Source organism: Salvelinus alpinus, chromosome 13 (assembly GCF_045679555.1).
Source record: "Salvelinus alpinus chromosome 13, SLU_Salpinus.1, whole genome shotgun sequence".
In the NCBI taxonomy this organism is placed as follows: domain Eukaryota; kingdom Metazoa; phylum Chordata; class Actinopteri; order Salmoniformes; family Salmonidae; genus Salvelinus; species Salvelinus alpinus.
In genome coordinates this window covers 6,602,334-6,623,519 of record NC_092098.1, presented here as the reverse complement: position 1 = coordinate 6,623,519, position 21,186 = coordinate 6,602,334, and the positions used below count along the sequence as shown (strand labels likewise).

Genomic DNA, 21,186 nt, shown 5'->3' with positions numbered 1-21,186 from the left:
ACGAATTATCTTTGAAAGGCAGGGACCTGAAAAAGGGACATTTTTTGTTGTTGTTGCTGAGTTTATATAACGACATGTTTGATGTTTTACGTACAACATGTATATTTGTATAAAATACACCTACATGTAATATAGAAGAGGCGTTTCCATTTCATTGAATTCAATTCTATTTCCTTTTATTCAAATTTGAATTTAAGAGGCCTTCTCAAATTCAATTCTGAATTTAATCCAACCCTGCTGTGAATTAGACACATTGTATTTGTCTGTATGTTCCAAAAATGGCTATTGACTAATATAAAATATTAAATGGTAAAAATACATTTTTACCACCATGCACATGCTGGATTACTTGCAAGGATACAGCACCATGTAACGAGTGCGCTGAGAGTCGGGAAGCAAGTTCAAGGAGTGAGTGTTTTAATACATAAAAGAAACACTAACAACGTACCGACATGAAAACAGAGTCAACAACACCTGAGGTAAGAACCAAGGGGAGTGACAGATATAGGGAAGATAATCAAGGAGGTCACGGAGTCCAGGTGAGTGCTATGAGGCGCTGGTGCGCTTGACGATGGAGACAGGTGTGCGGAATAATCAGCAGCCTGATGACCTAAAGGCCGGAGAGGGAGTATATGTGACACACAAAAACATTTTTGGAGAAGAATACAATTTGAGTCAACACTTTGTTTAATGTTTTTTAGGCTAATATCATCCAGCTTAAATAAAATTTCTGTACAATGCCATTAACTACTGTGACTCCTCTCTAAGGCCTTCTTCCACACATACTGTATCTGTCTGTCTGTGTTGTTCAGGATCAGTTATAGGTGATCTGATGGACCTGCAGGCCCTGTCCAAAGGAGTGCAGCAGCAGCATCACAACCTGATCTGGAACAGGACCAGGCAGGCTCGGGCCCGACGCCAGGCCAACGAGGAACACGAGCTGTTCAACATTGAGGTCCTACTCGGGGTGGACTCCTCTGTGGTCCACTTCCATGGCAGAGAGCACATCCAGAAGTACCTCCTCACCCTCATGAACATAGTTAGTACCGTATACTACGCAACGCTATGCTACGCAACGCTACGCAACACGACACTACACTAAACCTTTTTCACACATGCAACCATTTCCACCTCTGAGGTGATTTTCTACCACAAAATCATTCTCTAACCTAAACTCTGTAACCTGTTCTATGTGCTTTCAATGTGTTTTCCCCTTTTTCATTTCTGTCTCTTCCACCACCCATCTCCCCTCAGGTGAATGCACAGTGGCTCCTGTTTGAGACCTTGCAGAATTATTATTTTGATTCTAATGATTTTCTGGCACTCTGGCTTCAATTAGCCAGCTACCTGGCCAGTGAAAAAGAATCCAGCCCATGCCCTCCGGTGGATCAGGACAGGGGCCAGTGCTAATGAGGGCCCTGCTGCCAGGGTTATTAACACAGGGTTAGGGATGTGGTGGGGGGGGCAGGGTCATGGGGTAGGACCAGGAAGATATATATATATATAGAGAGAGAGAGGGGAGGAATTAAACAGGGGACGGTAGATACGTATAAGGATGAGGGCAAAAGAGTGTGTGTGTGAGAAACAGCGATAGAAGGGTGCGATGGGAGTCTGGTGAATATTGATCAGATACTTGTTTTATTTGGCCAAGGGAGGAATTTGCTTCACATCTGTATCTATACCAGCAGGCCTCCCTTCGCTATTTCACTTGTTAGCACGATCCAGTAGAGTACTGTTCACTTTGCATGAATTTGAAAGCTTCATGACGGCTCATTTTCTAGAAATATAAGAAATACAAGATCAAATGCACTACCCAGAAACACACTGTGGCACAGTTCTGTTATTCCTCAGTAAGGGGAGTCATTTAGCCATTTTACATTTGATCCACTGAAGCAGAGCAAGAGGATGAATCCAAGTAAATCAATTCACACAGGCAGACAGGCAGACAGGTCAACAGAAAGATGAGACTGGCATGTAGTCAAGCAGGCAAGCATAGACAGAGGCCAGGCAGGCAGAGAGACCGACCGAATGCCAGACAGACAGAAGCCAGGTGGGTAGACAGAAAGACAGACAGGTTAACAGAAAGATGATGAGACAGGTAGCCAGACAGGCAGAAAGACAGACATACAGACAAACATAGGCCAGGCGGGCAGACAGACAAAAAGACAGACAGGTCTACAGAAAGATGATGAGACAGGCGGGCAGAAAGTCGGACAGGCAGGAAGGAAGGCAGGCAGACAGACATGGCCAGGCGTGCTCAGGGCTCAGGGGCTCAGGTGCAGCTGGCCCAGCCTATCAAGAGGGAGGGGCCCAGACAGACACAGGCCCCAGGGGGTTTCTACCAAGGACATCTTCTGAAGGTTGCTTAGCAACTCTTATGCAGAAGAAGAGGAGAGAGAGAGATAGGCAGTGTTCTCCTGAGTGGGGACTAGGTACTGGGGACTAGTCCTTAACGGGTCTGTTTAGCTCTAATAGGCTCGTTTGGATTCTTGTGCATTGGTGCCAATTAAACTGCATTCAATTGCATAATACATAAAGGATTCGGTGTATCAGGTATCTAGACTCCAACGCACATTCAATAATTGTTTCCTTTTAGCCTATTTCAAGAAACCCTGTAATGGTCCATTGCAGTGAAACGGCTACCATGTGTATTAGATGAAATCTGATATGGTAATACAGCTAAAGGTTTTCAATCAGAGTTACCTTTTACATGATCCCATGTCAGTCAGTCTGTCAGTGTGCGTGTCTGTTCTGCTCTCTTGTCAGGTCTCTATTCTCCTCCCCTGGCCTCATTCGCTCAGCTTATCTGACAGGGGACTGTCCTCCTTCTATTCCTCTACGCTCGCTCACTCGCTCACACTCACTCACTCACTCACTCACTCACTCTCTCTCTCTCTCTCTCTCTCACACACACACAGAGAGAGAGAGATCACACTCTCACTCACTGCACTGTTGTGGGCCTCCTCCCCTATGCCAGGAAAGGTGAGGTGTGTAAATGAATAAGGAGTGACAGACAGACAGGGCCAGAGGAGACTATCCCTCTCTGGGAGATGCACACTCAGACTGAGGACACCCCTGCCTCTCCTACTAATCTTTGACAGTTGGGACTGGAATAGTGACAGAAGACATAAAATATGTGTGGATACTTTTTTTAATTAGACCTCCTCTTAGAGAGAGAAGAGCATTCTTAGCAAGAGGTGCATTTCTGGGGAAGAGGTGCACATGATGCATTGATAAAATTCCAACATATCAATGTCAGATGGAAACACACCAGGTCCTGTTAACTGCTCTCTCCCTCCTGCACAATATCCAACCTCTCTCAGATAAGTCAGCCAAGTGATATGCATTATGGTCCTGTACTGTAGTCGCAGGCCACGTGCTCCTGTCAGTCTGTCTGTCTGTCTGTCTCTGCAGGTGAATGAGATTTACCAGGATCGTACCCTGGGTGCTCACATCAACGTGGTTCTGGTCCGTATCATCATGCTGTGTCCTGCCAAGGTAAGACACAATAGGCCTCAGTCATTCACTCACATGGTCAGCAGATGTAACCTGTAGGAGATAGACTGATCCCCATGTCAGAATACTCCTGTACTCTGGTACTGCGGTGGGGCTCTGTTGGAGCATGCGGGGTTGATGCGGTAAGGGATCTGATTGTTTCGCCCTCTACCTGTTAGTCTGTATAATCTTTAAAATGCCAAATAAAAAAAGCTTGATCAAAAACAGAATAGTCCTTTACTGTATTTACTTTGGTTAAGTACATGTAATAGTAAAACCCTATTATCTCTAGTCTGCAAAAGCATTTTGTTGTGTGCGGAGTTACATCAATTGTATTATGGATTGGATGTGATTGTCCGTTTATATGAGAGAATTCCTCATTTGCTGTCATGGAACCGGTGTGCATTTGTCACTTCAAGAGTACCACCTACTGGCTAGAAGGATATGCCAGAAATACTTGGGAAAAAATTGAAATACTTTTCAATGCATTGCAGACATACAGGGAAATATACAAAAATAAGTTGTCGACATCCTCTTGATGAGTCGCCCTCATCAATAACTGATTGAGTTCTTTAGCATAACTATGTTGTAAGAATGGACTGAGGTAATGTGGTCACAGTTGGTCCTTTCCTGTATTGTCTCCAGTCTATGAGTCTGATAGAGCTGGGCAACCCGTCTCAGAGTCTAGAGAACATTTGTCGCTGGGCCTTCCTGCAGCAGAAGGAAGACAGGAGTGATCCAGAGTACCATGACCATGCCATCTTCCTCACCCGACAAGAGTTTGGTCCCTCCGGCATGCAAGGTACTGGAGATACTTAATGTGCTCTCATACGATATACACATCATGTGTGTTCACACAGTATACATATTCCTTCTTTTCTCTCTCTTTTGCTCTCTTTCTCGTTGCTTAGGTTACGCTCCTGTGACGGGTATGTGCCACCCAGTGCGGAGCTGCACTCTCAACCACGAGGATGGCTTCTCCTCTGCCTTCGTCGTGGCACATGAGACTGGACACGTGTGAGACACACTTATACACACCGTTCAACACACAGTATGCACAAATATTGTATTATTGTATGTATTACAACAATAATATTGTATGCATGACAACAGTTACTACTATGCATTTACATTTCGTAGGATAACAAGAAACTCTATAAAAAAAAATGAATACACAGGACACATGCATGAATACTCACAGATGTGTATTAGTGCCTGCTGTTTATATGATGCCATCCTGTCTTCCCCTGGCAGGCTGGGTATGGAGCATGATGGCCCCCCTGGTAATGAGTGTGGCGACGAGGTCCCCATGGGCAGCATCATGGCCCCTCTGGTGCAGGCTGCCTTCCATCGCTTCCACTGGTCCCGATGCAGCCAGGCGGAGCTCAGCAAGTACCTGAAGTGAGTCCAGGTCAACTCTGACCTCTCTCTGTTCCCACAGTCGGGACCGACACATCTCAATCCCCCATAGAACATGGCTTTACAGTGCATTCGGAAAGTATTCAGACCGCATTACTTTTTGATCATCCTTGAGATGTTTCTACAACTTGACTGGCGTCTACCTGTGGTAAATTCAGTTGATTGGACATGATTTGGAAAGGCACACATCTGTCTATATAAGGTCCCACAGTTGAGAGTGCATGTCGGAGCAAAAACCAAGCCATGAGGTCGAAGGAATTGTCTGTAGAGCTCAGACAGGATTGTGTCAAGGCACAGATCTAGGGAAGGGTACCAAAAAAATGTCTGCAGCATTGAAGGTTCCCAAGAACACAGTGGCCTCCATCATTCTTAAATGGAAGAAGTTTGGAACCACCAAGACTCTTCCTAGAGCTGGCCGCCCAGCCAAACTGAGCAATCGGGGGAGAAGGGCCTTGGTCAGGGAGGTAACCAAGAACCCGATGGTCACTCTGACAGAGCTTGTGGCCAGACGGAAGCCACTACTCAGTAAAAGGCACATGACAGCCCGCTTGGAGTTTGCCAGAAGGCACCTAAAGACTCTCAGAGTCTTGTTCTGGTCTGATAAAACCAAGATTGAACTCTCTGGCCTGAATGCCAAGCATCACGTCTGGAGGAAACCTGGCACCATCCCTAAGTTGAAGCATGGTGGTGGCAGCATCATGCTGTGGAGATGTTTTTGAACAGCGGGGACTGGGAGACTAGTAAGGATTGAGGGAAAGATAAACAGAGCAAAGTACAGAGAGAAATTTGATGATAACCTGCTCCAGTGCGCTCAGGACCTCAGACTGGGGCGAAGGTTCACCTTCCAACAGGATAACAACCCTAAGCTAACAGCCAAGACAACGCAGGAGTGACTTCGGAACAAGTATCTGAATGTCCTTGAGTGGCCCAGCCAGAGCCCGGACTTGAATCCGATCGAACATCTCTGGAGAAACCTGAAAATAGCTGTGCAGCGATGCTCCCCATCCACCCTGACAGAGCTTGAGAGGATCTGTAGAGAAGAATGGGAGAAACTCCCCAAATACAGGTGTGCCAAGCTTGTAGTGTCAAACCCAAGAAGACTCGATGCTGTAATCACTGCAGAAGGTGCTTCAACAAAGTACTGAGTAAAGGGTCTGAATACTTATGTAAATGTGATATTTAATTATTATTCTTTTTTTTATACATTTGTTAAAATTTCTAAAAACCTGTTTTTGCTATGTCATTATGGGGTATTGTGTGTAGATTGAATCCATTTTAGAATAAGGCTGTATCGTAACAAAATGTGGAAAAAGTCAAAGGGTCTGAATACTTTCCAAATGCACTGTATGTTGGTCTAATGGTCTTATACAGATTAGATCAGGTCAGTTATGGAGGTTTCTCTGTCTTGTTCTCTTCTGTCTTGCAGTCATGTGGCTCATTCCTTATGTGATTACAGTGAAGGGTTAGGGTTAGATTTTGAAATGTTTATTCAACTGTTAGATCGAAACCAAAGTCTTCAATTCCAATGAACATTTTTCTCCCACAGCTCCTATGACTGTCTCCGTGACGACCCCTTTGACCATGACTGGCCGGCGTTGCCACAGTTACCAGGGATCCACTACTCCATGGACGAGCAGTGTCGATTTGACTTTGGCGCCGGCTACACCATGTGCACGGCGGTGAGTCCTTCATCAACTCCTCAACCCGTATGCCCAACAAGCTGACTAGTCGCCACACCAGCAGCATCTAGTGGCGTTACCAATTGAATTGAATATCCATCCCTTAGAAAGGCTGCCATCTGGGGCTGGTAAAATCCAATACAGCTTGAGCTTCACTCCAGGGTCTCTCTAATGACCATCGTCCTTGACTTCCTCCTTGACCTCCTTGTCTAGGTCAGGGTGTGACCATAAAATTGGAGCCATCTTAGCTTTTAAAGCATCCAGGGGAACAAATCAGATTTTTATGAAGTCATGAGTTCAAAGCAGGCTGACTTGACCTATCGCTGCAGTATGACCTCATTAGTCTTTGGATGAAAAGAACTACAAAACAATAACGGTATATTTAATTGCCTCTCTAAAGAGGAAATCAACACTTCAGAGTCAGTTATATTGAACTGTTTTTCATTGTATCGCTTCAAGAAGGCTGAACTATTTGGAGAGATGGTTTTTGTTTGATGTGGAAAGGAGAGAATAAAGACAGCTGGGACAGCAGGTTTTTGGATCACATTCTGGAGTAAATTGGAGGGAGTGCCTATTGGACACTTTGCTTCACTGTCTTGTCAAACTATTTCCTTAGCTGCGAAGGGTGGCCCGTTCAGCAAAGCAGGTAAGGGATAGGTCCGAGAAGTAGTGTGTCCATAACTTCTTTGTTTAATGTTGTCCACAAACCATGTAGCTGTTAAGGTGTCTGTTAGGGTGGTCAACCATGTCACTGTCTATCCTTCGTGACATTCATGTACATTTGTGTCAATCAGGGTTAGTATTTTATGAGCTTGGTGGACTGTGGTTTTACAGACCTGTCCTCGTGTGTACACAAACACACACACAGGCACACACACCAGACTCCATGATTTGTTCCATGTCCTTCAGGCCAGGTTACATGTACTGTATGTTCGCACGCAGCTTGTTCGTTTATCTGATGGTGATGGAGTAAGCAAAGACGGGGTGATTTTAACCTACAGTCTAAACTACTGGAGTTAAGGCGTTATACGTGAAACATCCTCCTGCAAATGTATCTGACTGTACTGTGCTGTGAGGGACCGCAATAGAGTCATAGTATGTGTGGTTCTATGTACTGTATGTAATTCAAACATTGGTGAATCAGATTTGACCAAGTTCAATGTCTTGTTTAAGGGCCTTGGTAATATATGTACTTCACAAAATGTAAGTATTAAACATAGATGTCCTTAATGACAGCGTTATTTATTGACCTGTGTAAACCGTATCTTGTGTACAGTTACAACTATTCACAATTTTAGCGATATATTGGACTGGTATAATATTAAGTTAGTACCACCAACAACAATGTTGGACGGCTGTGTACACACACTACTGTTGATGTTTTCTTGGTTGACATGTCAAGGCTGTGGGAAGCTTTCTTCAGCTGCACGTGTGTGAGAGAGAGCATGAATCTGTTTCTTCTAGTACAGCACCTACGACCCCTGCAAGCAGCTCTGGTGCAGTCACCCAGACAACCCGTTCTTCTGCAAAACCAAGAAGGGTCCGCCCATCGACGGCACTACCTGTTCACCGGGGAAGGTGAGTACGATTCCTCTTTACACGTTAATGCTTTGCTACAACGTCTGTGTAAACATAAGCAGTGGCAGCTCTCTTCCTCTCACCCTGGTTCTCTCTCTCTCTCTCACTCTCTCTCGTCCCATCCCTCTCCCTCTCTTTCAGCACTGCTTCAAAGGTTACTGCATCAAGTTGACCCCGGACATTCTAAGGCAGGATGGTGGTTGGGGCACGTGGAGTAACTTTGGCTCCTGCTCTCGCACCTGTGGGGGTGGTGTGCGCTTCCGGACCCGTCAGTGTGACAACCCGACGTGAGTACAACACAAGACGACACACAGATAGACGTGCATTTACTCTCTCTTCATAATAGGAAGCTGTCTAAAATGTCAGGAACTCCCGCTGTCTTTCTCCCGTGCCATAACTCAGCCCTGCCAATGGAGGACGCACCTGCTATGGCAACAGCTATGAGTTCCAGCTGTGCAACCTAGAGGAGTGCTCCAAGCCTTTCGCTGACTTCAGGGAGGAGCAGTGCAAGATGTGGGACCCTTACTTTGAGTATGACAACGCCAAGCACCACTGGCTGCCCTATGAGCATCCTGACCGTAAGTCCACAATGCTGTCTGGGAGTCAAAAGGCCTGGCTTTGAAAAAGACAGAGGGTCCAGAGAAGGGTTCAGACTGACGTTAATATGCTTTAGCAACATTCTTAAACATGTGGACAGTGTTATAGCGTAACTACCACTTTTTGGACACTAAAAATAAGACGCAACTATTTGCCATATTGTTACACCTGGAATAGAAGCAGAGTATAATAAGAGTTGGACTTTCTCCGTCTTGTGCATCAGTGGAGGCTGCTGAGGGGAGGATGGCTCATAATAATGGCTGGAACGGAGCCATGTGTTTGATGCCATTCCACCTATTCCGCTCCAGCCATTACCACGAGCCCGTCCTCCCCAATTAAGGTGCCACCAACCTCCTGTGTTGTGCATGCCCTTCTCCATCCATGGACTGTCGAGAGGCCAGATGGCTTTTTTTTAATCAGAAGTTGACCTGGAGGTTTTGTTGAGGCAGAGAAAGGAACAGTTCTACACCACTGCTCTCATTCTTCCGTTGTGAGGCCAGGACCAATTTCCATGGCAAACCATCATAAAAATCTGAAGTTACGTAAGGTTGGCCCATAGCTAAAACAGACAACTGAGCTGTAAGTGGAGAGCAGGGGGAGGAGGAAAGGGAGGAGGAAGAGCATCTGGCTGCGCTGATATTCACAGTACTTCACGAGGCTGTATCAGCTCAGTTAATGACCCAGCAGCTCAAGTCTCTTGGCAACCATAATGATTGTTCTGAGTGGGGTCAATGGGGAATGATTGGTTTACCGGGGAATCTGAGAAGCCCTCAGACAGACAGGCCATGCCTCTCCACATGTCAGGGGAACGTCGGTCAGGCCAGTGTTTAAATAAGGACACATGGAAATGTCATTACTCAGGAATCTCCCTCCTGCTTTCCTCCGGGGTGGAAAGATTGTTATTGTGTTATTTGATTAGCTTTATAAATGAAGGGTTTCATTACACACCCTTACAGTGTCCTTTTCCATTATCCTGTTGTTATTGCCATAAATGTGTATCCTCATGACTTAAACAAAATAATGCAGACATAGTATGATATAGAATTCCAAATATTGTTTGTTCAGATGGTTTCATTTGTGCCAGTGGAATATGGACCGGAATATGGGCACAGTCAAAGAAAGCTGAAGACATGTACTGTATGACTATAATTCCTTTATGAAACCCTATATCATGTTCTCCTCCCCTCTCATCTGTACTGTAGCTGATGAGAGATGCCAACTCTACTGCAAGTCTAAGGAGACGGGAGACGTGGTGGCCATGAACAGGATGGTGCACGATGGCACACGCTGCTCCTACCAAGACCCTTACAGTACATGTGTGCGGGGGGACTGTGAGGTAGGCATCGGTAGGTCTTATGGCCTACAGAAGTCATGCATGAAGGGACATTATGAAATACGGCCATAAACATTACAGCGCCTTATACAATCCCATAAATCTCCTCCTGCTACTGGGTATTTGCACTGGTCTGGTGCAATTGAAGTTATGACCGTTTTCCATATGGGTTTCCCAGACTGTTTATCCATACTGACGAGAACCATTGGTCGCTCTCTCGCTCTCTCTCTCTCTCCTTATTTTCCCTTTCCGTGCAATACATATTGAAATATAATGTATTATACTGTCTGTCCACCTTATTACAGCAGTATGAGTAATTAGGTGGACGGCACTGTACAACTCTCAAATGTTGACTGTGCAGAGGTAGGAGGTTGTCAGAAAGAATGTCTTTGTCCTGATTGACCCATCCAGGTCCCATACTCCCAAACACTGACTCAGCGTATCTCTCTACAGCACGTTGGCTGTGATAACCAGATAGCCTCAGACACGCAGGAGGACAAATGTGGGATATGCGGTGGAGACAACTCCAGCTGTAAGATCATCAAGGGAAACTTCACTAGAAGCGTTAAAAAACAAGGTGAGCCCCTCCTCAACATCCTCTACCCTCACTTCACAATTTGTCATTTTTTAATGGGAGTCTAGGGATGCTCTTCTCGGTATCTTAAGCTAATTTTATACCAAGACGAGACTCTTCGTCATCACACATCTATTTTGTTTGTGGTTTGTTTCAGGTTTCCTCAAGATACTTGAAATCCCCCGAGGGGCCAGGCATCTGTTGATCCAGGAGTTCAAGGGGACCCCTCACATCCTAGGTAGGTTTATTTATGGACAGTTCTGTGAATAACAGAGTGGGTCGTTAATATCCTGGACATTGGCCTCTATAAATCAGTAATCTGTGACTAGCTTGGGTAAGGAAGGTTGTTATTAATTGCTGCTTCAGTCAGGTCTTGGCTGCGTTGGGTTTGAGAGTACAGACAACTCTAGCTGGCTGCCAATAATGGATCTGGACTGCTGGGAAGAGATCACCTGCGGATACTGATTTATACTGCTCTAATGCTCGTCATCATAATCCTGCCAAATGTCTCTGGTTTGTTCCTCATATGAATAACCAAGTTTAGAAAATTCAAGTTTAACCAAAAGTGTAATTCTGAGACGAAAAAGAAACCAACCATTAGGATTTCCTTTTCTCATTGTTCTCCTTGTGTCAGCGGTGAAGAACCAGGCCACAGGTCATCTGTTTCTGAATAACGAGGATGAGTTCCCAGAGTCCCGTATGGTGATAGAGAAGGGGGTGGAGTGGGAGTACTACAACGATGACGACACGGAGACCGTCCAGACCACAGGACCTCTGGGATACGCTGTTCTGGTCATGGTGAGTCAATATACTCAGGTCCCTGACAAGTCAAAATGACTGCGATGACCTGTATTAATGTGTAGCCTACATGCCACAGAGCAATGTTTTTAATATCATTGTTTAGTCCTTACCCACTTTTAGTTAAAACCACCTCACCAACGGATATACTAGCAGTAGCTTCAGGAAATAATTTAACCTGAAATGTTCTCTGTGCAGTGAGTATCCACTATCCAGCCATATCGTTGGCAGAAACCTCAGTGCATCTGTTTGCCTCATGTGGAGTTAGTTAAAGGTCCAATGCAGCTGTTTTTATCTCAATATCAAATCATGTTAGTGTAACAATTAATTACCTTACTGTGATTGTTTTCAATTAAAATTGTCAAAAAGAAATCAAAGTAGCTTCTTAGCAAAGAGCCATTTCTCAGGCAAGAATTTTGCTAGGACTGTCTTGGAGTGGTCTTAGGGGAAAACGAAAAATTTGCTGGTTTTGGCAAAGATGTTTCTTACTGGTTTATTAACTCATTTACTGCATGGTGATGTCTCTGGAAGGCCATAACTGCATCGCACATAATATTATTACAACCTAACAGTGTGGACCTTTAAAAGAAAAGCGCAGTAGTTAAAGAAAATGTACCATATCATTGTCGCTGTCATGTTTGCCACGTCTCAAGCTGCTCCTTAACTTACTATTTGTCATTTGTGGCATTTACTGTGTCTTTTCCTCCCACAGATCCGTTCCCACGGTGACTCCAAAGTGACCCTCTCCTACAAATACATTCTCCACGAGAAGCTGCAGTCATCCATAGAGAGCAACCTGGTGCAGGAGGACACAGCCTACTTTGAATGGGCTCTGAAGAAATGGTCTCATTGCTCTAAACCCTGTGGAGGAGGTAGGTAAACAAGCGTGTCTTTTAAAAGGGTCAATAAATATGCCATTCAAACCTTTTACTGCAGTGGGCTGAATCAGGGTCACACATTCTGGGGTAGTCTTCAACAAATCTACTTTGAAACAAAAGTGTATACCTCACACACATGGTTATGGGCTTAGAAAAAGGAGACACCTAATACCATGTACATTTTGAGTTTGCATCCCAATGTTACACTTTATATACTGTACATCGCAGAAGACTGAAATATACAAAAAAAATTGACATAGAAACACTGTATTTTCGTATTTCTAGTCATTATTAATTATGAAATTATAAAAAATATGAATAACATTCCACCCATGAAACCAAAGAGGGCGCTTTTGGTCATTGACTGCAGGAAAGAGCTACCTGTCAAGTAACCTTGGACGTTGACCGACATTGTTGATGTGAGTGGTATTGTGCACACTCTGTACCCTCGATAGGTAAGCAGTACACACGGTTTGGCTGCAGGAGAAAGTCCGATGGGAAGATGGTCCACCGCACCAACTGTGTGAACATCGACAATCTCAGAGCTATCAGCAGGGATTGTAACCAGAAAGAGTGCTCCCAGCCAGTGTATGTGAATGCATTTATGTATGTGTTTGTTTGATACGTGTGCTGTGAATGTTCTATGTAACTATTGTATTATTATGTCTGTACATAAGCTTTTAATATTCCTGTTGTCTCAGTAAGTCATTTCTGTTCTCACTCTACCTGTATGGTGATGTGTGTGTGTGTGTCTACTCTATTCTCCAGTTGGATCACTGGGGACTGGGAGGAGTGCAGTTCATCCTGTGGGAAGACTGGCTACCAGAGCCGCTCTGTACGCTGTCAGCAGCCCCTCTCTGGCGGTGGCCAACGTTCCATCCACAGCAAGTACTGTAATGATGACAGGCCAGAGGGACGACGACCCTGCAATCGCCAGCTCTGCCCTGCCCAGTGGAGAGTAGGACCCTGGTCCCAGGTACGTAGGCGTTGAAAGACAAATGTGAATAATTCTCCACCATTACCGACAGCAAATATAAGATAGACAGGAAAACACTTGTTTCCATGAAATCTTTAACTTAAAGGAGTGTGTGCGTGTGTTTTAGTGTTCGGTGACGTGTGGCAACGGGACCCAGGAGCGCCAGGTTCTGTGTAGCACTCCTGATAACTCAGTTGGACTCTGCATGGCGACCAAACCCATCACACTCCGGACCTGCCAGCTAGTCCCCTGCACAGGTGACTGTCCAATCTCAAGGCTTAAGTTATTGAACACAAGTACATACAAATGTATTACTGATACAATATTTTTTAATTTTCACACCGTGCACAATCCTTTTCTGTTTGTTTTGTTCTCAGGTGATGGAAAAAAAGTTTTGATCCAGTGGCTGTCACGGTCCAACCCCGAATTTCCTGTACCCAAGATCTCCTCAAGTAAACGTCCCCTCTATAGCGCGGAGTGTGGGGTCCGCTGCATGCCTCTGCTCACCTGGGCTCTACCCTTCTCTCTCTGCCTCTCTCTGCGGGGCAGACTGCATTGATAGTGGCTCTCTGTTCTTCTCTTCTTCTCCTGTTCTCCTCTACACTGGAGGTTGGCTCCGAAAAGCTCCTGCCTGACTTTGGCTTCTCTGTCTGGCTGAGGGATGGAGGCTTCCTGTACTATGGTCTCTTTGGCTCTTTCTCTCACACATATACACTCTATCCTTCAGGGGTCTTACTGCACTGTAGGCTGCAGAGCTGGCCTTGGAACACTCGCTGACGAGAGAAATGGAAGTTCCCATCCCATCCTGATAAGGCTCTATTAACGCCTGGATGCAGGACTATGGTCGTGGCCTAGCCTCTGTATATGGAGTTGCTCACTGGTTGCGTGTTGTTGGGTTTCAACCTGGGACACTCCATGGAAGTGAATATGGAGTTTTGCAGTGGATTTGATAACAAGAAGAGACATTTATTCCATGGTTGTTAACACAAAAGGTGCAGCAGCTCATTATAGTTATACAGTATGCATACACAATTATCAACAGAAATAGTTCCACAGAAATAAGGTGTGGATTACTATGCCTCTCCATTACTGACTGTTACCATACCGTATATGTATTTTTGTATCAATTCTACCTAAATATTTAAGTGAAACGTTTAATGAGCATTAAACCGTATGGGAATTTAGTAAGGAGGCCAGAATGTTTATGGGGAGGTGAGTATGGTTCATTCTCACTTTCCGAAAGTACTGTGAATTTTACTCAAAACACATTTTGTGCGTCAGACCAAGGACACTAAAATGTGTCCTTATATAGCTAAATGCTTGTTTGTTAGTGTATAATTGTAAGGCATTAGTCAAAACAGATACTCAGATACCTCATGCAATGATTTTGTCATAAACATCTCGAGAATACCTTTGCCTTATCAGGCTGTTGAGAGAAATGAAAACATGGCTTTTTCTTGAGTTATACAGCAGAAGCATGCTGAGGATGAAAAAATTACTTGAACTTGATGTTTACAACCAAATGGATTCTATTCACAGCACCTTCATTGACAACACAGATATCGTCATTTATTATCATTGTATCATTATTGTGGAAAGCTATATTCTGTCCGCCGTGGGGAAAGCCCTGTATCAACAAGACTTAAACTATGACTTGGGAGTATCTACAGTATATCAAATTGTGTTGCCTGTATTAAGGACCACGTTTCTGAACTTGGTGACAATGAATTGTGTGCTTTCACCAGCCAACTTGTAAGGCCTGAAAGCATGTGTTCCTTACTATATATTGGTCCAAAATTATTTTTTATCAGAGATACTGGATTAAGAGTTTTTATGCTCATCACGAGACATTAAATGTGTTCCTTTTACACCAAAGGAGGACACATTTATTGTTTCCCTTGACAACCAGTTTATATCAGTTATTGTTAATCTGTTTTGGCTTACTGGTGTTATGCAGTTCTTAACCAAAGTGTTTACCAAATTGTTAACTGTGTACAGTACCTTCTGATTTAATGTACAGTACTCAATCAAGACAAACAGCTCCATACTGAACTGCATAGACAGCTTCATATATTTGACAGGGAGAGTGTATCATATGACTTTGGTTTCTAGTTTGTTTTAGCAGTACAGCCCAAACCCAACAAATAAACTCCTAAAATTATTCAACTTTTTGTCTCACAGATTATACACCGCGAGTGATGAATAATATGATGAATAACAACTGCATTACCGTTTTACATCCATTCAGTCTGACAAACGAGCATCCCCTTCCTATATGCTTGCTTAATCACAGTAGCCTTTTCTGTTACTTCCTCACTTTTTCTTTCTTTGGGGTAGTTTTATGGTTTATTATGTTTACCCTAACATCTGGGCCTATAGAGGTTGTGTTTCTGAGATGAGTGTTGCTTTGTGTTTCAGGGCAGTGTAAGGGGGATAGGTCAGCGTTCTGTCGTATGGAGGTGCTGAGCAAGTACTGCACCAACCCTGGGTACAGACAGATGTGCTGCAAGTCCTGCGCCGAGGGGAACTTCACCACTATGGGCCAAAACCTCACCACTGGGCCCTGGAGGTACACCACACTACCCACCCCCATCAATGGCACCTATTCAACAAACCCCACAACAACCCTCAGACCCAAACCCACCGCTGGGATATATAGCACTGACTTTGCTTACGTCGAGCATGATGATTATGGGGAGTATACAACCAAAACCGACGAACACAACACAAGTAAAACATATAGGCCTACCACCGCCCCTGGATTAACCACTAGACAGCCCAGAAGAATAACCACCTCCCCGGTTACCGCCAGAAGTACTACATCTCCAACCACCACCACCGAGGAGACTACGTTTCCCAGAACCTCCATCATCACCGCCACTACCGCTGAACCCACCACAATCTCCACCAGTCAGGACCCATCAACTCTCAGAACGACAAATGTCCCCAAGTCCACCACAGCTTGGGTTGATGTCATTGAGAGGGAGTCCCGGACAACCCCGGCTCCATCCACTTCCAGACCTAAAGGAGACAAGAGACGGAAGACCATTCCAACACAGCGTAGGGTCGTTGTGACACTCATGCCCTCCACCATAGCCCCCCACCGGACAGAGGACAAGAGGGAAAACAACCCGGTGGACGTGCCGTATCGGATCGTTGGTGTAGACAATGAGGTCTTTCAGAACCACTTTGTTCCTAGAATACGGCCTCCGTTCCGAGAAACGACACGGAACAAAAGGATACAAGAGCTCCTCGCTGAGAAAAGGAGGCGGGACTTACTTCTCAGACGAGCGAAAAGAAAACCAGGACCTTGATAGTCAGTCATTCAAGTCATCTTTGTTCGTGCTCTATATGGAGATATTCCTATTGAACACCTGCATAACAATTTTGCTTTATTGAAACCAGAGTGAAACCACTCATTCCAGTTCAGAGACTGTCAGTCATGTAGAAATTAAAACTTGTGGCTTGAAGATTGGAATTTGGCCTGCTTCGCTTTTTTTATCCAATGAGGAAAGGGGACAGCAATGGACAAAACAGACAAAATATTGAGAAATGAATATACTAACTCTACAATTACTATTCTGTAAATACATCTTTTGAGCGATAATTGCACATTTGTACTTGCTGCTCGGCAATGAAGAGATTTAATTGTCTTTTATGCTTTGATGTTATGACATATCGTACTTTTGTTAATATTGTGAACAGTTTACAATTTGGACCTTTGTAGCTCAGTTAGTAGAGCATGGTGCTTGCAACATCAGGGTAGTGGGTTTGATTCCCAGGACCACCCTTACGTAAAGAATATATATATACAATTCATATACATACATATATATACAGTGTATATATAGGGGAATATATGTGAGGCATTTTTTTACATTCAGTATCAAGGGAAATATACTGCAGTATTCTTTCTAACAAAGATATCTACATATATTTATTTGTTGTTGTTTTTCCCTGGACATAATCAGAATTAATGTAAACATAATAGTTTTGAAAACATAACATTAGTGGTACTGTATCTTGGCACAACTTACGCCAGGAATGGGATAAGTTGAGCATAGGTACAGGGTAAGTTGATCATTGGGACAGGGTAAGTTGATCATTGGGACAGGGTAAGTTGATCATAGGGACAGGGTAAGTTGATCATAGGGACAGGGTAAGGAGAGCATAGGGACAGGGTAAGGAGAGCATAGGGACAGGGTAAGGAGAGCATAGGGACAGGGTAAGGAGAGCATAGGGACAGGGTAAGTTGATCATAGGGACAGGGTAAGTTGATCATAGGGACAGGGTAAGGAGAGCATAGGGACAGGGTAAGGAGAGCATAGGGACAGGGTAAGGAGAGCATAGGGACAGGGTAAGGAGAGCATACAGTGAGGGAAAAAAGTATTTGATCCCCTGCTGATTTTGTACGTTTGCCCACTGACAAAGAAATGATCAGTCTATAATTTTAATGGTAGGTTTATTTGAACAGTGAGAGACAGAATATCAACAAAAAAATCCAGAAAAACGCATGTCAAAAATGTTATGAATTGATTTGCATTTTAATGAGGGAAATAAGTATTTGACCCCTCTGCAAAACATGACTTAGTACTTGGTGGCAAAACCCTTGTTGGCAATCACAGAGGTCAGACGTTTCTTGTAGTTGGCCACCAGGTTTGCACACATCTCAGGAGGGATTTTGTCCCACTCCTCTTTGCAGATCTTCTTCAAGTCATTAAGGTTTCGAGGCTGACGTTTGGCAACTCGAACCTTCAGCTCCCTCCACAGATTTTCTATGGGATTAAGGTCTGGAGACTGGCTAGGCCACTCCAGGACCTTAATGTACTTCTTCTTGAGCCACTCCTTTGTTGCCTTGGCCGTGTGTTTTGGGTCATTGTCATGCTGGAATACCCATCCACGACCCATTTTCAATACCCTGGCTGAGGGAAGGAGGTTTTCACCCAAGATTTGACGGTACATGGCCCCGTCCATCGTCCCTTTGATGCGGTGAAGTTGTCCTGTCCCTTTAGCAGAAAAACACCCCCAAAGCATAATGTTTCCACCTCCATGTTTGACGGTGGGGATGGTTTCTTGGTGTCATAGGCAGCATTCCTCCTCCTCCAAACACGGCAAGTTGGGTTGATGCCAAAGAACTCCATTTTGGTCTCATCTGACCACAACACGTTCACCCAGTTGTCCTCTGAATCATTCAGATGTTCATTGGCAAACTTCAGACGGGCATGTATATGTGCTTTCTTGAGCAGGGGGACCTTGCGGGCGCTGCAGGATTTCAGTCCTTCACGGCATAGTGTGTTACCAATTGTTTTCTTGATGACTATGGTCCCAGCTGCCTTGAGATCATTGACAAGATCCTCCTGTGTAGTTCTGGGCTGATTCCTCACCGTTCTCATGATCATTGCAACTCCACGAGGTGAGATCTTGCATGGAGCCTCAGGCTGAGGGAGATTGACAGTTCTTTTGTGTTTCTTCCATTTGCGAATAATCACAGAAACTGTTGTCACCTTCTCACCAAGCTGCTTGGCGATGGTCTTGTAGCCCATTCCAGCCTTGTGTAGGTCTACAATCTTGTCCCTGACATCCTTGGAGAGCTCTTTGGTCTTGGCCATGGTGGAGAGTTTGGAATCTGATTGATTGATTGCTTCTGTGGACAGGTATCTTTTATACAGGTAAGAAACTGAGAATAGGAGCACTCCCTTTAAGAGTGTGCTCCTAATCTCCGTTCGTTACCTGTATGAAAGACACCTGGGAGCCAGAAATCTTTTTGATTGAGAAGGGGTCAAATACTTATTTCCCTCATTAAAATGCAAATCAATTTATAACATTTTTGACATGCATTTTTCTGGATATTTTTGTTGTTATTCTGTCTCTCACTGTTCAAATAAACCTACCATTAAAATTATAGACTGATAATTTCTTTGTCAGTGGGCAAACGTACAAAATCAGCAGGGGATCAAATACTTTTTTCCCTCACTGTAGGTACAGGGTAAGTTGATCATAGGGACAGGGTAAGTTGATCATAGGGACAGGGTAAGGAGAGCATAGGGACAGGGTAAGGAGAGCATAGGGACAGGGTAAGGAGAGCATAGGGACAGGGTAAGGAGAGCATAGGGACAGGGTAAGTTGAGCCACCTTGGGGTAAGTGGGTGATGGTGTCCTGTGACAGTGGGGGCTGGTGCATGTTCTCAGAGCGTAAGACATTAATGTTCTAGACACATTTCATGGGAATGTTGCAAGAACATTCATGTGTACAGGTTCCTAAGGGTTAGGAGAATGTTCCGCCCCACCAAACATACTGTACACAGAAGATGGTTGCCATGTTCTCAAAACATAAGATATTAATGTTTCATGGGAACATTGCAAAAACAATGTGTCCAAATAAATACATTACACATCCTGTTGCTGAGCCAATCAAGGCCCTGATCAGTGAACCACTGATAGCTCTTTGTCTGTTGGCAAAGTTGGGTATACTCCCACACACAGTGATTAATTGAACTTGCAAAGTGTAATCATGTGTGTCAAATATGTAAGTTATAAGCACTAACTCTAATTCAACATGTCCTCGCCTGGGATTTGAACTCACAACCTCTTGGTCCACAGTACTCCAATCTTCCTGCTCTCAATTGTCAGATTAATGGATATTGGGCACGGACATGGTGGCCATGTGTGATCATTGATTTAATTTAATTTAAGGGCTTTGTGTATAGGTGTCTAATGTTGGTGGGGCATATTAACCTGTTTTAGAGATACTCCTGAATCACTATCATCAATAAAATACTTTTAACAGAGCTGGGATTTAGTTTGAAAGTGCATTCACCCTACTGCTTACACCTATCAAGTTGTTTCAGATCTACACAAGTGCCTAGGGAGGAGAGTTTAGGGTTTCTTCTGGACAGCTCATTACTATACTAGCTCATTAAACACATGCCCTTGAGATAACCCTTATTGGGACAGTGGTTAGGGTGTTAGTCATTGAAGCTGCTGGCCTGGGCTTGAGACCTGCTAAGCGAGTCATCCTACGCTCACGTTCTTAGCAATATATGTTAATGACAGTTACAACACACTTATCTGTTCTAATTAAAATTAGTTTGAAAGATGGGAATCTGTAGGATTACCTTTGAGCACAAATGATGACCATATTTCCACTACCTCTCATATGTTATCAGTTTTTATTAATTCTATACAGCTACCTAGTTAAATAAAAGTTTCATTGTTTTCTTGAAATCCACACCATTCAAAAATGGTTGTAGCAACGTCAGAGTGCACCTTTAACATATTGTGATGTCTGATATGTCCCAAGTGATTCGGTTGCAATTTGTCTGTTTTTCCACATTAAAACTTGGAGATGGAACTATGTGTTGTGTACTGTTTTGGTATAACTGGCTTCATCATTGCTTAAATGGCAAATGTGAGAAAGTGCAGACATGCTACTGTAAATATACACATTTCTGATATTCTCAGAATATGGCAATCATGTTCTGGATATGTTTTTAGCAGAAGCAACACTACCATCTTGGCCATGTTTTAGTAACACATTAGGAATGTTCCAGATAGAGAGATGATGTGATTCCTAATCAGAGACAGGTTTGTTCTACAAGGTATACAGTATGTGGTGCAGATTTCAAAAAGACAATAGAGAGTTCTCTTTAACTTCTTCGGGCTATGGGGCAGTATTCGGAAGTTTGGATGAATGAGGTGCCCAAAGTAAACTGCCTGTTACTCAGGCCCAGAAGCTAGGATATGCATATTGCGCAGCAAGCTGTTGCGCAGCAACTCACTGCCTTTCTGAAGACAAACAATGTATACGAAATGCTTCAGTCTGGTTTTAGACCCCATCATAGCACTGAGACTGCACTTGT

General features: G+C 44.1%; 1 protein-coding gene across 2 annotated transcripts in view; it reads left to right on the top strand.

Annotated features, from left to right (window-relative positions):
- The window catches only part of LOC139538037 (A disintegrin and metalloproteinase with thrombospondin motifs 2-like), a 55,351-nt gene extending 34,668 nt beyond the window's left edge, over nt 1-20,683 (top strand). For both annotated transcript variants that reach the window (XM_071339949.1, XM_071339950.1), the window contains 19 exons: nt 813-1,039; nt 3,415-3,498; nt 4,141-4,297; nt 4,407-4,512; nt 4,750-4,896; nt 6,461-6,593; nt 8,058-8,171; nt 8,313-8,458; nt 8,574-8,749; nt 9,971-10,104; nt 10,555-10,678; nt 10,833-10,913; nt 11,310-11,473; nt 12,186-12,345; nt 12,807-12,939; nt 13,120-13,327; nt 13,455-13,584; nt 13,705-13,779; nt 15,746-20,683. In XM_071339949.1, coding sequence (XP_071196050.1) covers nt 813-1,039; nt 3,415-3,498; nt 4,141-4,297; nt 4,407-4,512; nt 4,750-4,896; nt 6,461-6,593; nt 8,058-8,171; nt 8,313-8,458; nt 8,574-8,749; nt 9,971-10,104; nt 10,555-10,678; nt 10,833-10,913; nt 11,310-11,473; nt 12,186-12,345; nt 12,807-12,939; nt 13,120-13,327; nt 13,455-13,584; nt 13,705-13,779; nt 15,746-16,641 — 3,395 coding nt within the window. In that variant the 3' untranslated portion in view covers nt 16,642-20,683. The remainder of the gene's footprint in view (nt 1-812; nt 1,040-3,414; nt 3,499-4,140; nt 4,298-4,406; nt 4,513-4,749; nt 4,897-6,460; nt 6,594-8,057; nt 8,172-8,312; nt 8,459-8,573; nt 8,750-9,970; nt 10,105-10,554; nt 10,679-10,832; nt 10,914-11,309; nt 11,474-12,185; nt 12,346-12,806; nt 12,940-13,119; nt 13,328-13,454; nt 13,585-13,704; nt 13,780-15,745) is intronic.
- Nucleotides 20,684-21,186: the final 503 nt, after the last annotated feature.